Raw genomic sequence first — 14,431 nt, 5'->3', positions numbered from 1 at the left:
TGAGCCCAAGGTAATTAACTTCGGTCGAGTGAGGGATGTCAATGTTGTTTATTGATACAACTGGACAGCTATGAGGTCTAAGTGTAAAAGTGACAAAGGAAGACTTAAATTCGTTGATTTTTATCTTCCAATTGTAGAACCATTGTGAAAGATTATTTAGGTGAGTTTGTTGAGATGCAATGGTATAGTCGGAAGAAACTGATAATAAAACGGTATCATCAGCATATGTTCCAAATATAGTATCTTCAGATGTAGGCAGGTCTGACGTGTATATGTTATATCCTTGAGGGACACCAGCAGAGATAGGAAATTGATTAGTGTTGTAAGTTGTGGCGGACATTAAATGAACGATTTTCTAGATATGATTTAAGCATTAGGTATAAAGAGGCAGGGAATATTTTTTTTAGTTTAAAAAGAAGACCTTCGTGCCAGACGGTATCAAATGCTTTCGCAACGTCTAAAAAGACTCCAGCGCAGTATTTTTTGGTTTCGAGTGCTGTTGAGATGGTGTCCACTACACGGTGAAGTTGATGGGTTGTGGAAACCAAACTGGAAGTTTGGAATACTGTTGTTCAATTACGCAATGGTAGTGATGCGCTTGAGGATGACTTTTTCTAATATTTTTCCAAGAACCGGTAGAAGGCTAATAGGCCGGAACGAGAAGGGTTGTTCTGGGGGCTTACCAGGTGTGAGTACAGTGACAATGAATGATGATTTCCAAGTAGTTGGGAAGTAAGATAGGCGAAGGGCAGCATTATAAAAATGTGATAGATGATGAACAATTATTTTGGTAGGGAGATTTTTAACAACTTTGTTGGATCAAAAATATTAAGTTCCGATTTTATAAAAGTTAAGTTCCAAATAAGGTCAGTTTCAAAAAACTTGGACAAAAGGTAAGTTCCAAAAAAAGTTGATTTCCAAAAAAGTTGAGTTCCAAAAAAGTTAGTTCCGATTTTAGAAAAGTTCAGTTCAAAAAAAGTTGAGTTCCAAAATAGTTAGTTCCGATTTTATAAAAGTTAAGTTCAAAAAAGTTGAGTTCCAAAAAAGTTCCGATTTTAGAAAAGTTAAGTTCAAAAAAGTTGAGTTCCAAAAAAAGTTCGTTCCGATTTTATAAAAGTTAAGTTCAAAAAAGTTGAGTTCCAAAAAAGTTAAGTTCCGATTTTATAAAAGTTAAGTTCCAAAAAAGTTGAGTTCCAAAGTTCCGATTTTATAAAAGGTAAGTTCCAAAAAAGTTGAGTTCCAAAAAGCTGTTCCAGAAAAATGGAGTTCCGAAAAAGTTAAGTACCGATTTTATAAAAGTTGAGTTCCAAAAAAGCTGTTCCAGAAAAGTTGAGTTTCAAAAAAGTTAAGTTCCAAAAAGCTGTTCTAGAAAAATGGAGTTCCGAAAAAGTTAAGTACCGATTTTATAAAAGTTAAGTTCAAAAAAGTTGAGTTCCAAAAAAGTTGAGTTCCAAAAAAGCTGTTCCAGAAAAGTTAAGTTCCTAAAAAGTTAAGTTCCGATTTTATAAAAGGTAAGTTCCAAAAAAGTTGAGTTCCAAAAAAGTTAAGTTCCTAAAAAGTTAAGTTCCGATTTTATAAAAGGCAAGTTCCAAAAAAGTTGAGTTCCAAAAAAGTTAAGTTCCTAAAAAGTTAAGTTCCGATTTTATAAAAGGTAAGTTCCTAAAAAAGTTGAGTTCCAAAAGAGTTGAGTTCCCGAAAACTTGGACAAAAGCGAAGTACCGATTTTATAAAAGCGAAGTTCCAAAAAAGTTCTTGTTCAACAACCCAATTGTCATAGTGGGACGTGCTTTTGATCCAGTCGATTATGGCTTGTGTTCTCTTGATGATCTATTAACGCAAGTATCAGAAAATACCGTCGTCATCGGTCATCTGGATGGTCAAAAATCAGTGGCAATCCCTAAACGAGAACAGACTCCAGAAGAAATTGAACGCACCAAAGCCTTTGCTAAAGAAGTGAGTTTTCAGTAACAATTTCAGGGAGATTTGATTTGACAACGAATTTCTTGACTCAAGACTTGGCCCAATCAAATTTTGAAACAATAATAATAAACATTTATCTAGGTAATAGAGTTGTTAAGTCATGCCCCGCAGTGTTGTCTGTTATTTAATAAGTTCATACCTTCTTACCATCACCATTTTGGTCATCAGTGTAAAGTAGCTGATTTTGGATTCACAAAATTGATCGAACTGTTCGAATCAATACCGCACATTGTAAAGGTATTTTCAGATGGTTTTTTTTTTTGTGTATTCCGGTGTTGGTTTGTGTGATACTTGTAATTGTTCAAGTTACCACATAATGATTTACAGAAAATGTTCAACGTTGCAAATACTAAGAAACATTTGGATTTCCAAACTGTTGAGTGTTAAATTTTTTTTTATGTTATGGCTTTTGAACGGAGGGTGGCGTTCATTTTTCGTTCTGTGTTATGTATGTGTGTTTCGTGTTCCTCAGAAATACTGTGTATTACACAGGATCCTCCTATAAACTCATTAATTTATTATAATTCCCAACTATCGTTATGCTTTAGGTTTATTATTAAAATATTACATGGATTATTTTGTTTATTTGTTCAACTTAAAACTTTTAACTCCAGAAAAAAATGTTTGAATTTTAAAACCCAATATGAGTTAACTTATCTATTAAAAAAATTTTTTTTTTTATAATTATTCAAATCGTATAATTTGAGAGGATAACTAAAACTATTTAAATATTTTTCTTTTATTAGGGAGTCAATAATCAATATAATTTTTATAGTGGGGGACGAAGTGGCTGAGTGGACTAAGGTTGCGATGCCTTAATCACCGGTTCAAACTCGGCCACGGGCAGCATTTTTCTTCGGGCAGTCTCGGTGTACGGAGGGAGAGGCCGCCATCTCCCACCCGGGCATGGCAGATACTTACGGGTACCCACTTAAACATTCTGCCAAAACAAACATACGTATTCAAAACCTACAGTACCCTCCCCCCCAAAAAAAATTTATAGTTGCATAATATATTGTGAACAATTGTTTTATGTTTTTATTTAAAAAATTTGATTATCTATTTGTATACTATATTTGTTGAAAATTAGTATAATATGTTCAATGTTAATTTTGCATTTGTTAAACAATGATGTTTATTATAGATCGAAGACGATTTGGAAGGAGAGCGCCGCGTGTCATTGACGACTGATGTGAAACAAAATGTGCTTGGTGATCAGTTGGCCGCATTGGCTGTTTATCCACTGCAAATTAGTCAATTACAAAACGCCTTCTTGTGGCAGTATGGCTATGCTCTTAAACCTTCCGTATATGAATGTGAGACACTCATCGAACTGTTACAAAAGCTTGATGATGCTGTCAAGGTAAGATAAAATATAATATCAAAACATAGGAGATTGAAGACATGTGTTACAGATTGTTACATGTGTGTAATTTTAATAATAAGAAAAAAAGATTTGTAGTATGCTCCATAAATGACAAAATTAAAATATATTTGCACAATATGAAAATTATGTTTACTATTCAAAATAATTTACGGATAACGATATGATATCGAAGCTGACGCTAGTCATATTTTTGCAATACATTTCCGGCTGAACACCGCCTACAAATTCATGTACTTACAATTTAGTGGGTACTGGGTATTATACTATTTAATTATATACTTATTAGTTAATAATGTCCAAATATCCATGTTGCATATAATGAGAAGATAATTACTAACACAAAAATACTAATCTAAATTTCGATTGTTAAGATATATAATATGATATTTTAATCAATAATAGACTAAAAAACAAAGAACTATCATTGTAGGAAAGCAATAAATTGTTTGGTGTTAGATACTTTCGGATGATTGATTTAGAGAATTAACTCGCAATGAATGTCATACTCTTCATACTGAAGATTTGAACTTGTATGTTGATGAATGCATAGGCAATGCCATAATAGTTGTATTAAGAACACTTCCTTACAGCTGTTCTTGGGTAGACAGGTATAAATATTTGTGAACATTGTTGATTTTTGTGAATACATTAGTTAAACAAATTAGAAATAACATTAGTTCAATCTAGACTAATCAGTTTACATTTTGTTGCAAATTAAATACTACTTTTTGGATTACCAACGGTGATTTCAATTGCATGATACACAGGTTAGGTTTACTGCAACATTAAAACTGACTAATGTAATTAACTAACTTACTATGTAGTATAATATTATGTTCTAATCAATATTCTTAACATTTTTTTTTTAAATAAAATTATTTTAACTATTTTATTTTTAAAAGCAAAATTTTAAACTGTTGATTAGCACAAAATATAAAACATAGTAAGTTAGTTCATAAAATTTGTAGTTCAATCTGTATTTATTTTGGTGCAAATTAGTACAGGCTCGTGTACAGAGTATAGACGGTATGATTTTTTTTCTAATCATGTTAAACATTTGTTGCATTACTAAAGGTGGTGGACAATCACGGTGAGCTGTTTTTGATAGCTGTGGACCGTAAAGAAGCCCAAAGGTTGTCTCTAAAAGTTCGCCGTGTACTGATGGAACACTCGTCCAATGACAAGATGTCTGTTTTGCAGTTTCAGTCTGTGTACCAAACAATGTTTGGCGAATCTATAAACATTGAAACTATGCAGGAGAAACTTGGTGAAACTATAAAGGTAACAGCAGAGAGGGATCAGTGATATTTTCAGACATATTTTACAACAGCAAAACTTGTGTTTAGATCGTCAAGACTAAATTTGGAGAAGAATATGTACAATTGACTCCTTTGCAATTGTTCGCCCAAGATATGTATCGTTTGTTAATGATCTCAGATGGTCGATTGTTGTTGACATCCCTTGAAGCTGCTTACTTGCGTCTGTTTGGCACCGCCATTCAGCCAGCTGTTTACGGATATCAGTCCGTAATGGCACTGATAACCAGTATTCCGCACACAGTCCTCATTGAAAACAAGCCGCCCAAACGTTACATCATACTCAACAGAGAACTTGCCAGTAAGAACATTTTATGTATATTATATTTGTTTAATAAATATATTTTTATGATAATGATTAAAAACCTGACTTAACACTTATCAAACAGGTGTAGGTATTCATTTGCCTAACAGTATAATTAAATCGCCCATGCCAGATCAAATGACAAAGAATAATTATAGTAAGCCTGATATGAGCTTAATGAACCACAATGAGAATTTAAGAGAAAACAATGTTTTGCTACCAGACGAGAATAAGGTAATGATCATACTATAGTTTTACTCTGATGTACCTTATACACCAAAAACGACTGTGTATATTCATAAATTATTTGAATTTGTCTGGTTGAAAAAATAGCATCCCTTAATTATGTGTTCTGAAGCTGGGTCTACACAGAGAAAACAGAATTAAAATAATACAGTGTTAGTGTTTTTAAAAATAACTTATATAATCTTATAATCACATGTGTGGAAAAGTTGAGTTTTAGTTTTGGTTTACTATTTTTCTATTTGTGGACCATAAGCCATATGAGGCCATAATCCCGAAATGTGTAATGCTTCGTTGAATCAATGCATTCTAAATAAAGTACATTATTTTTCTAAAGTTTAAAATAATATTACAACTGTAGCACAACTTATTAACTCGTATAACTTGACTACCATAAGCTTAATAATTAAATGTTGTTTCCTAATAATAGTCAGATCTTGGAAGTTGTAGCAGTTAAAATTATTCTTAATTAATGCTTTGATATTATTCTCATTATGCAGTAAAATATAATTTAATAAGTATAAAGACAAAATAGATTTTAAAATGTTGTTTAAAATAAAATATTTTATTTGTTGATATTGAAATATTAATATAACTTGCACTGTTCTAAGTTAATCTTAAAGAAATAGTAATGTGTAAACGTGTCCTTCTTGAATACACAGTTTACAATATTAAAAAGAAACTACAGAATGGTCTGTCCAGCAAGAGAACCGCACACCGACCAAAACTGTTTCCTCCACGCAACATCCTGCCATAGAGGAATCAGTTTCAATAGCAAAGTGACGTGGGGGGATGCACACTGTACCGGCTCATTCTCTTGTTGGACAGAGTATAGATTCTTGTTATGTTGAACATCAATATCTCCAATTTTTTGTAATGCCAAACTCAATTGAAATGCCCTTGAAATAATTACCATCACAATAAACCCCAATACTTCAAACATTTTGATGTCAAAACTTTTTTTTCTGTTTCCCTTGATTTTTGACATAACAAGATTTTACTGTACTAAGTACATAAAGCGTGAAGCATATATAGTTATTCATATTAGTTTTATTATTATTTAACATAATATTCAAATATAAATGTATATAAATGTTGAAAATGATGATACCAGGCCGAGTCTGACTTGATGTATTAAACAAGGTTTTATGTAAATCTGTTGGTTGAGATTATTTTCCCAACATTGAGCTATATTTAATCTGTTAAAAACATTATTTGCGTGATCATTCTCGGAAGCGATTTAGTAAACTGACCAACACTACAAAATAATTTTTAAGTTTTAATAGTTAACCTTTTTGTTCTTTATTATTTGTACATTTACTTAAACAATTCAAGTATTAGAATATGTCATACCAGTTGAAATTATATGGTTAGATGTAACTAACTAATGTAGAAAATATGATGAGCCTGGGGGCCATATGATAAAAATGGGTTGTGACATGGTAGATCTGTTGACTTGTTTTGTCCAGTTTTCCATTGTTTAACAAACTTATTATTATATGCTTAATCCCAAATTCTGATTTTTATATATTTATTTACCAATTTATCTACTATTTACGTACAAAATGTTAATGAGTAATTATTTATATTATTAAATGAGAAACCTACATTATGGAAACTAATTTTTTTTTAAATATGCATTTTATATTTTTATTTATCCTAATAAATATACAATAACAATTTGATGACTTAAGTGATTTGTTAGGGAATATTTTTATATTATTGATCAAAATAAAGACATGATGATATTTCAATAGGCCGAGCTGATGATAGATATTTGCTTACTGTGTATAGTATGCCGAGAATCAGAATCAACTTTCAGAGTTCATGTGCAGCTTGCTTGGTAGGCAAATATCAATTCATGTGATCAACTCTCGGGAGCGATTTTATAATATCTGAACTAAAATTTATATTAATTATCGGTTGGTTGATATTTGTTGGTTTTACGATATCAGTTAACTTCTAGTGTGTTGACAACATTTAAATGTAGAAAACAAATCAAAATTGCGAAAGTTATTATTTATAGTACTCGTACATAATTGCTTGTGTATATTTTTGATTTTAAAGTTATAGATTATTTAATGATCGATAAAAACTTTAAAATCTCAATGAGTTTCTGATATTCAACTTAAATTTGAAAGTTTGTTACAATAAAAATGTCCGATAGGTTTTAATAAGAATAATAATTTTAATAAAAAAAGTAGTTAATATTTGATCTTAGCTTTCATAAAATCTGTGTTAGACATTAAGTACAAATAAATCAATTACATGTTTTATTCTTAATTAGTATATTATAGCTATTTTATTTAAAAAAATGTATTAATTTAACTGTCTAAACAAAGTATTATATTATGATGAGCTTTTTGTCTTGTGTGATAGAAATTGGTTGTGACATGTTTACTTGAAAAATTTGGTTTTTTTTTTGTTCACTAAACTTGTTTTTATATGATCAACTTTAAATTATGACTGAAGAAGTTAATATACTTAAATGTAATAATTTATATAGAACATGATGATATTTCAATAGGCCGAGCTGATGTTTGATATTACTCTGCATAGTATGTCGAGAAGTCTGTCGAGGTTCTTATTGAACTTCCAGACTTCTTAGTGCAGCTTGCTTGGTAGACAAAAATCAATTCATGTGATCAACTCTCGGGAGCGATTTAATTGTATCTGAACTTATAAATTAGTGTGTCATTGAAATAACAAATAAAAATGTTTGTGTATATTTTGTGTTGTACTAACATTCAAGTTTTTCAGACACCTGTGGTGGTCAAACTTCCTGATCTGAAGTTACATCCAAACATATTCAATATGAGTCCTATGTCATTGATTAACTGTACTTCACCACAAGCTCCTCATCCATCACAAGTGCCAATGCCTACTGAATTGTGTCCGCCATTCGGTGACAAGTACAAACCCATTACTACAATCAACAATAACAATCATTACAATGACAATCAGTTTTGCTGCCCAATGATGGGCAACAATGATTTACCAAATACTAACGATCAAGGTAATTCCATAAGAAATATTTGGTTATATAGTAAACAAATTTACATTCACCATTTATTTTTGGTTTCAGGAGATCAAAATCAGCGTTTAGTTCATCAAATGAATGATCGTTTTCTTTAGAAAATTTAAATCATCCAAGACGGGTTTCAATAGTTTTTTAAAACGAAAGACGTCAATATATATATATAGAAAAAGAAAAGTAAAATGAAATGTTTCTAGGTTTATATTTTTTTTTTATATCAGGACTGACTCTCACTCCTAAATAACTAAAAAGTATTTTTATTCGTTTGATTTTTAAACAAAACATTTTTCCTGGAGAAAAACCTTTATATTTATATTTACAAAGTCTATTAGCTTAAGGGATAAAGTGATGTATTAATGGATCTCACTTTTGATTTTTTATGTGTTCACTAGATGTTTTAATTTATATTACATTTATCGCATAGTTAATATGTAAAAATAATAAATATGAATGTATTTATATTTATATATATTATACATGCACGTAACTGAATAAAAATATAATTAATAGTAATAATAATGTGTGGTACTAGTATATTACAATGTCACACGGGAGTATTAAAATGTTTTCAATATGTCAAGTTTTTTATTACTAATTTTGCTTAAGTTATTATTAGGATTAAGTAAATGTGCATAGTTTATTTTGAGTACAATTTTAGAATAATCAATTTTGTTGAAATATTTCACCGAAAGGTTAGTGTTAAATTTTGTTTGGCATTATGCTTAAACATATAATATATATATTACGTAAAATATTTTATTTTTATGGATATTTATTTAAATATATCCTACTATAACAGAATTATAAAATAAATACTTAAGCCATGTGTTTTGAGGGTATGCAATTTTTTTTATTACCAAACAAAGACACAAAACGTAAAAAAGTAAAATAAACTTTTAAATTGTTATTTTTTTTTTATTGGTATTTATTTTTCTATCGTTAACTGGTTACAATTTTTTTTTTATTGATAGAAAAATATGTATATCAATCATGTTAGTATATAATAATTACATGTATACACCTCTTTGTTATATTATTATTATTGTTACTCAATTAATTGAAGAGGTATTTTTTCTATATCATATTTTGTTCTATTAGTTCTAAGTAGTATACTGTATATCAATAGTACAATACATATATATGTATATATATGGTCTAATGATCACTAAATATCCTAATCATTTAGACTATTTAGTCTTATTTTTATTTGTATTGATGTTTTTCTCATTACGTTTAAAAGTATTTTTTTATATACTTTTCCTTTTTATTTATTCATATATAAATACGTGCCAAATATTGTTTTTTTTTTTTTTAAATTATTTATGTATTTACTATTTACTAAATGAACAACCACTTACCATGTGATAAACTTACATTGTGTAGTATGTACTTTTAATAACACTGTATCTAACCTAATTTTATTGTCCATTACATGGGTGCTCAAACGTAAAAAAAAATGCATGTATGTACAATATGTCGATTAAAATGTTATGTTTACTATGTTATTTAATTAAAAAAATATAAAACATCAATAATTCAGCTTAGAGTCTACACATGTTATTTCTTTCTACACACTTAAATGTACACCACTAATAATTAAATATAATGTGGTCATGTGGACATTGGCACAACTAGGGCGGTGCAAGAGGATCTTAAGCACTCCCAAGTTTTTATTAGCACCCCTCGTATTTTTAGGTCTAACTATCATTATTATAATGTTATACGATTAATTTTATGTTTTTTAAATATGAAATATTTACCAAAAAAAATCAAAACTATTTTGTTTATTATGTTAATTTGTTATAAATGATTACATATTCCTATAATTGATGGATGATAAGCATTACGGTACATATGGAAAAATAGATTGCAACATATTATATTACAAAAATAGTTTTTATACTATAAAAACTAGGTAATGATTTCCGGCTATTAATTTTTGCATCATATAGTTCTTAACTGGTTGAAACACATAGGTTTCCGAAAAAAAAAAATTGAAACATTTGCGTGAGCGCTAAACTAGATTTTAACACTAAATTTAAAAAATATTGTAGGGGTTTTAAGAAATTGTCTTTAAATTATCACATTTAATTATTTTATATAGTGATGCTATTGGTTGGTTAAGTTTTTTTTTTATAATAGATCAATTATAGCCAATAGGTTACCTAAATTACATTTTTTTATTTAAAACCCGGTAGTCGAGTTTTGGGCAAGTCACAAGCATCGGCGTAGCTACGGGGGCTTAGCCCTCCCGTATTAGCATTTAGCCCCGCCAAAAGGTTTTACTTTTCAGCCCCTCCTTATAGGCTCGTAGTTAAAACCCAAATCCTTACGAAGAAAAAAAAATAATTAATAGGTAATGATTATTATATTATAATAATAAAAAAGGTGGATAAGTGGATGTCGCTCTGCTGTACGGTAGGTTACAAGTGGGTCACTGTAATGGATGGTGTTAAATTTGAATTCAATGATATAATATCATTGTATAAGAAAAACGATTCTGAGCGAAAACGGTCAGTCAGCCTATGATTTTACCAAGTATATTTGATGATATTATTGTGAATAAAGTAATTTATATATAACCTATTTACGTGGAGCCTTGTTTTAAATTTTCAATCCTTAGCCATAAAAGTTAAAAATTTATAAATTTTTAACTACAAAATAATTAATAAATTATAAATTTGATAAATGTTGTCGAAATTTGAACTTTAAATGCTTATAAAAAAAAATTGTGCCTATGTATTTTTAATATTTTTCAACTGCTATTAGAACGATATATCAGGAGCCTTATATTAAATTTTCACGCTTTTTTACCCAACAAATAAAAATTTATTGATATTTATAGAAAAAAAAACTAAAAAATTGAAAACTGACAATGGCCGTAAACAGCTCAAAAAGAGTCAAAATATTTTCAACATTTTATGGTGTATAGAAAATGCTAATATAAACATTCAGTGAAATTTTCAAGTATCTACAGTCATTCGTTTTTTAATTACAATAAAATAAGAAAATTGTTACATGAGAAATCGAGTAAATATCAAATGTTGTAAAAATATAAATTTCAGACGCTCATAAAAATTTAATTTAAGTTTCTTCTAGACATTTTTTTTTTGATAAAGGTAGACAAATTTATGAGTAATCTTATATTACATTTTCAAATCTTAGATTTAAAAAGAAAATTTTTATGAATTCTCATCAAAATAATTTGCAATTTTTCGTGATTTTTCCGTATTTTGTCAAAATTTGAACTTTAAATGCTTATAATTAAAAACTGTGACTAAGGATTTTTAATTTTTTTCATCTGCCTTTGAAACAATAACCTAGGAGCCTTCTATTAAATTTTCAAGCTTTTTTACTCAACAGATAAAATTTTATTGATATTTATAGAAAAAAAAACTAAAAAAATTGAAAACTGACAATGGCCGTAAACAGCTCAAAAAGAGTCAAAATATTTTGTAAATTTTATGGTGTATAGAAAATGCTAATATAAACATTCAGTCAAAATTTCATGTCCCTACGGTCATTTGTTTTAGAGTTACACCAAAAACCAAAATCGATTTTCTCGAAAACAGATTTTGCGTAAAAATTCCCGTTTTTCCTTAATTTTTCTTTTGTTTTTCACGTCGCTTGTTTTTTACTTTTGACCCCCCAAAGTACCAACTAGATTCACTTTCCTATCAGAAAAGTTACTATTGAAGAAAATCCAAGCACTTTTACTGTCCTTAAATGGTGATGACAGACACAAAAATAAAAAAAAAAATAAAAAAATTTAAAAAATAATAAAAAAAAAACACACATCATTGTAGAATCAATACATTCATCGCTTCGCTCAGAATCTAAAATAAAATATAATATACGTGGGGATGTACCAAGTACGAATTTATCGTAATATTGGTCATAGTTTTCGCGGGAGAAATGTGCGTGTTGTGTATAGCTTATCTGCTTATTGCATATTAGCTTCAAGCTATGGCCCATCATAATATTATATGTTGTTTTATTATATTTAAATAGGTACACTTATTGGCGTACCTACCTATTCTTATAATATAGTTATATTATAGTTGCATCGTACTGTGTGATCAATGTTAAAAATTCTCAGTGGTTTTCAAAAGCACTGGGAAAAACTAAAATAAATTTAGGAAAAGCGGTCATTTCTACGCAAAATCGATAATGGCTGTAGAATGAAGTACATGGCATTTTCACTGGATGTTTATACCTTAGCATTGTATTAGCATTTTCCTTACACGATACAATTTTCAAAATGTTTAACTTGTTTTGAGCTGTTGACGGACATTTTTAGTTTTCAATTTTTTCTATAAATATCAATAAAATGCTTTTGGTTAAAAACATAATACAAGGCTTCTATTATATTGTTACAATAGCAGTTGAAAAATATTAAAAATATATGTCACAATTTTCTTTTTTATAAGCATTTAAAGTTCGTATTTTGACACAATACGTAAAAATGACGAAAATGTGAAAATTATTTTAAGTTATAAATTCGTAAAAATTGTTCTTTTTAAATCTAAGATTTGAAAATTTAATACAAGATTCCTCATAAGTTTGTCTTCCTTTTAAAAAAAAAAAAATGTCTACAAAAAAGTCAAATTAAATTGTTGTGAGTGTTTGAAGTATAGATACTTGATTTTAGCAAAGTTTTTGTGACTATTGAATTGACGCTGATTAGAGGGGGTGTGGGGGTGTGTATTTTACACTTTGGTTTTCTAGGACTCTAGCCCCTGTAACTATTCAATCCTAGTTACACCCATGGTCACAAGTACCTACATAGCGGTAACTTATAAAAATTCATATTGTAATTTAATTATAGTTACCGAAAAAATATAATTTCTCAAACACTGTGTCTAGAGGAACTGACGGGATAATGCATTCTCGAATAATAGAATGTCTATAAAATTGCGGACCAGTTTTGCATGGTTAAATTTGGCATGCGAACTAAAACTGAAATAGAAAACCAAAGTAAATACATTGCTGTTCACAAAGATTTCTGTAAAAGTGCATACCAAGGCGTATTTAATACATGTATTTATACAAATACACATTGGTGCATACGATTTATCAACAGACCGTATAGGTAGTGAGTATAATATATAAGTTCTATGGATTTATCATAGTGACTAATATATTTTATAATAATATCCATGGAAATCGTCAATAGTTGACATTCGTCGGCGACGATTAATAATAATTCTAATAATTTCAGTGAACAAAACAATAATATGCCATCAATATAAACGGACAGTTCGTTAAGTTGTATATATTATTATAATGTATAAGTTTTAACACAAACTCGCACATTTCATTATGATCAGGTTATTTTCATAAAATATTTCGATACTTTCAAGTTTCAGTTCGGAGCGAGATGAAGATTGATGAAGATAGCTGTTTCTTCGGCGACGACGGCGGCACTCTAGCTAGGAAGAGTCGATGTTTACGCGTAAGTTTGTTTTCGTGTTATTACTATTTACATTTACTTTAAGACTTAGATTAAATATTTATTGTCACGGACAATCTGTTAACTGGTTGACGTGGAAGCGTTTATAAGTTTAATCCTAAAAGCGCAATGTATACAATACGCGAGACCGAACTGTCCAAAGGCCGTCTTCGTTTCACCTCGCCAAGTTTAATATGTACCTTTTTGCATAAACTATACGCCAGGTTTGCGCGAAGTTTTTAAATCAATATAATGTTATCAATCTTTATATTTTATATACATAAATACACGAGAAATACATTATACACCTCATGTATTTTATTAGCATACTGCATACTTACACCTTTTTTTGTGTGGTTGATACCCCAGATGGCTAGATATAGGTATTATATGTTTTGCAATTATATATTTTACTATAATTATTATTTTTCATTATAATATAATATAACAATACACTTTAAATTAAATTAGTTGTTATCAAGACACACATTCTTAAAACAAACTATTTTCTATACGTTTTCGAAACAGATTATGCTTAAAAAAATTGCACATTTGTCGTAGCAGTAATTTGCTAGATCAACCCGTGTGACATATAATAGGAATTATTCTTGTTTTTTTTAAATAATTTTTCGAAAAATATAATATGCAATATGTATGCTCATACAATTAAGAATTTGTAGTTAATAGAAATGCGGATGTTTATACTTCATAG

General features: G+C 29.1%; 1 protein-coding gene across 1 annotated transcript; it reads left to right on the top strand.

Annotated features, from left to right (window-relative positions):
* The first annotated feature begins 442 nt into the window (after nucleotides 1-442).
* LOC132948392 (meiosis regulator and mRNA stability factor 1-like) lies at nucleotides 443-9,818 on the top strand. Its single transcript, XM_061018831.1, has 10 exons — nucleotides 443-732; nucleotides 795-893; nucleotides 1,683-1,953; nucleotides 2,062-2,217; nucleotides 3,125-3,343; nucleotides 4,442-4,648; nucleotides 4,714-4,984; nucleotides 5,073-5,221; nucleotides 7,991-8,246; nucleotides 8,316-9,818. The coding sequence occupies exons 1-10, from the start codon at nucleotides 443-445 to the stop codon at nucleotides 8,363-8,365; spliced, it is 1,968 nt and encodes a 655-aa protein (XP_060874814.1). The 3' UTR covers nucleotides 8,366-9,818.
* The last annotated feature ends 4,613 nt before the right edge of the window (nucleotides 9,819-14,431 follow it).

This window comes from Metopolophium dirhodum, chromosome 7 (genome assembly GCF_019925205.1).
Source record: "Metopolophium dirhodum isolate CAU chromosome 7, ASM1992520v1, whole genome shotgun sequence".
Lineage (NCBI taxonomy): Eukaryota > Metazoa > Arthropoda > Insecta > Hemiptera > Aphididae > Metopolophium > Metopolophium dirhodum.
The sequence above is the reverse complement of the archived record's forward strand: the minus strand, read 5'-3'. Positions and strand labels throughout refer to the sequence as shown.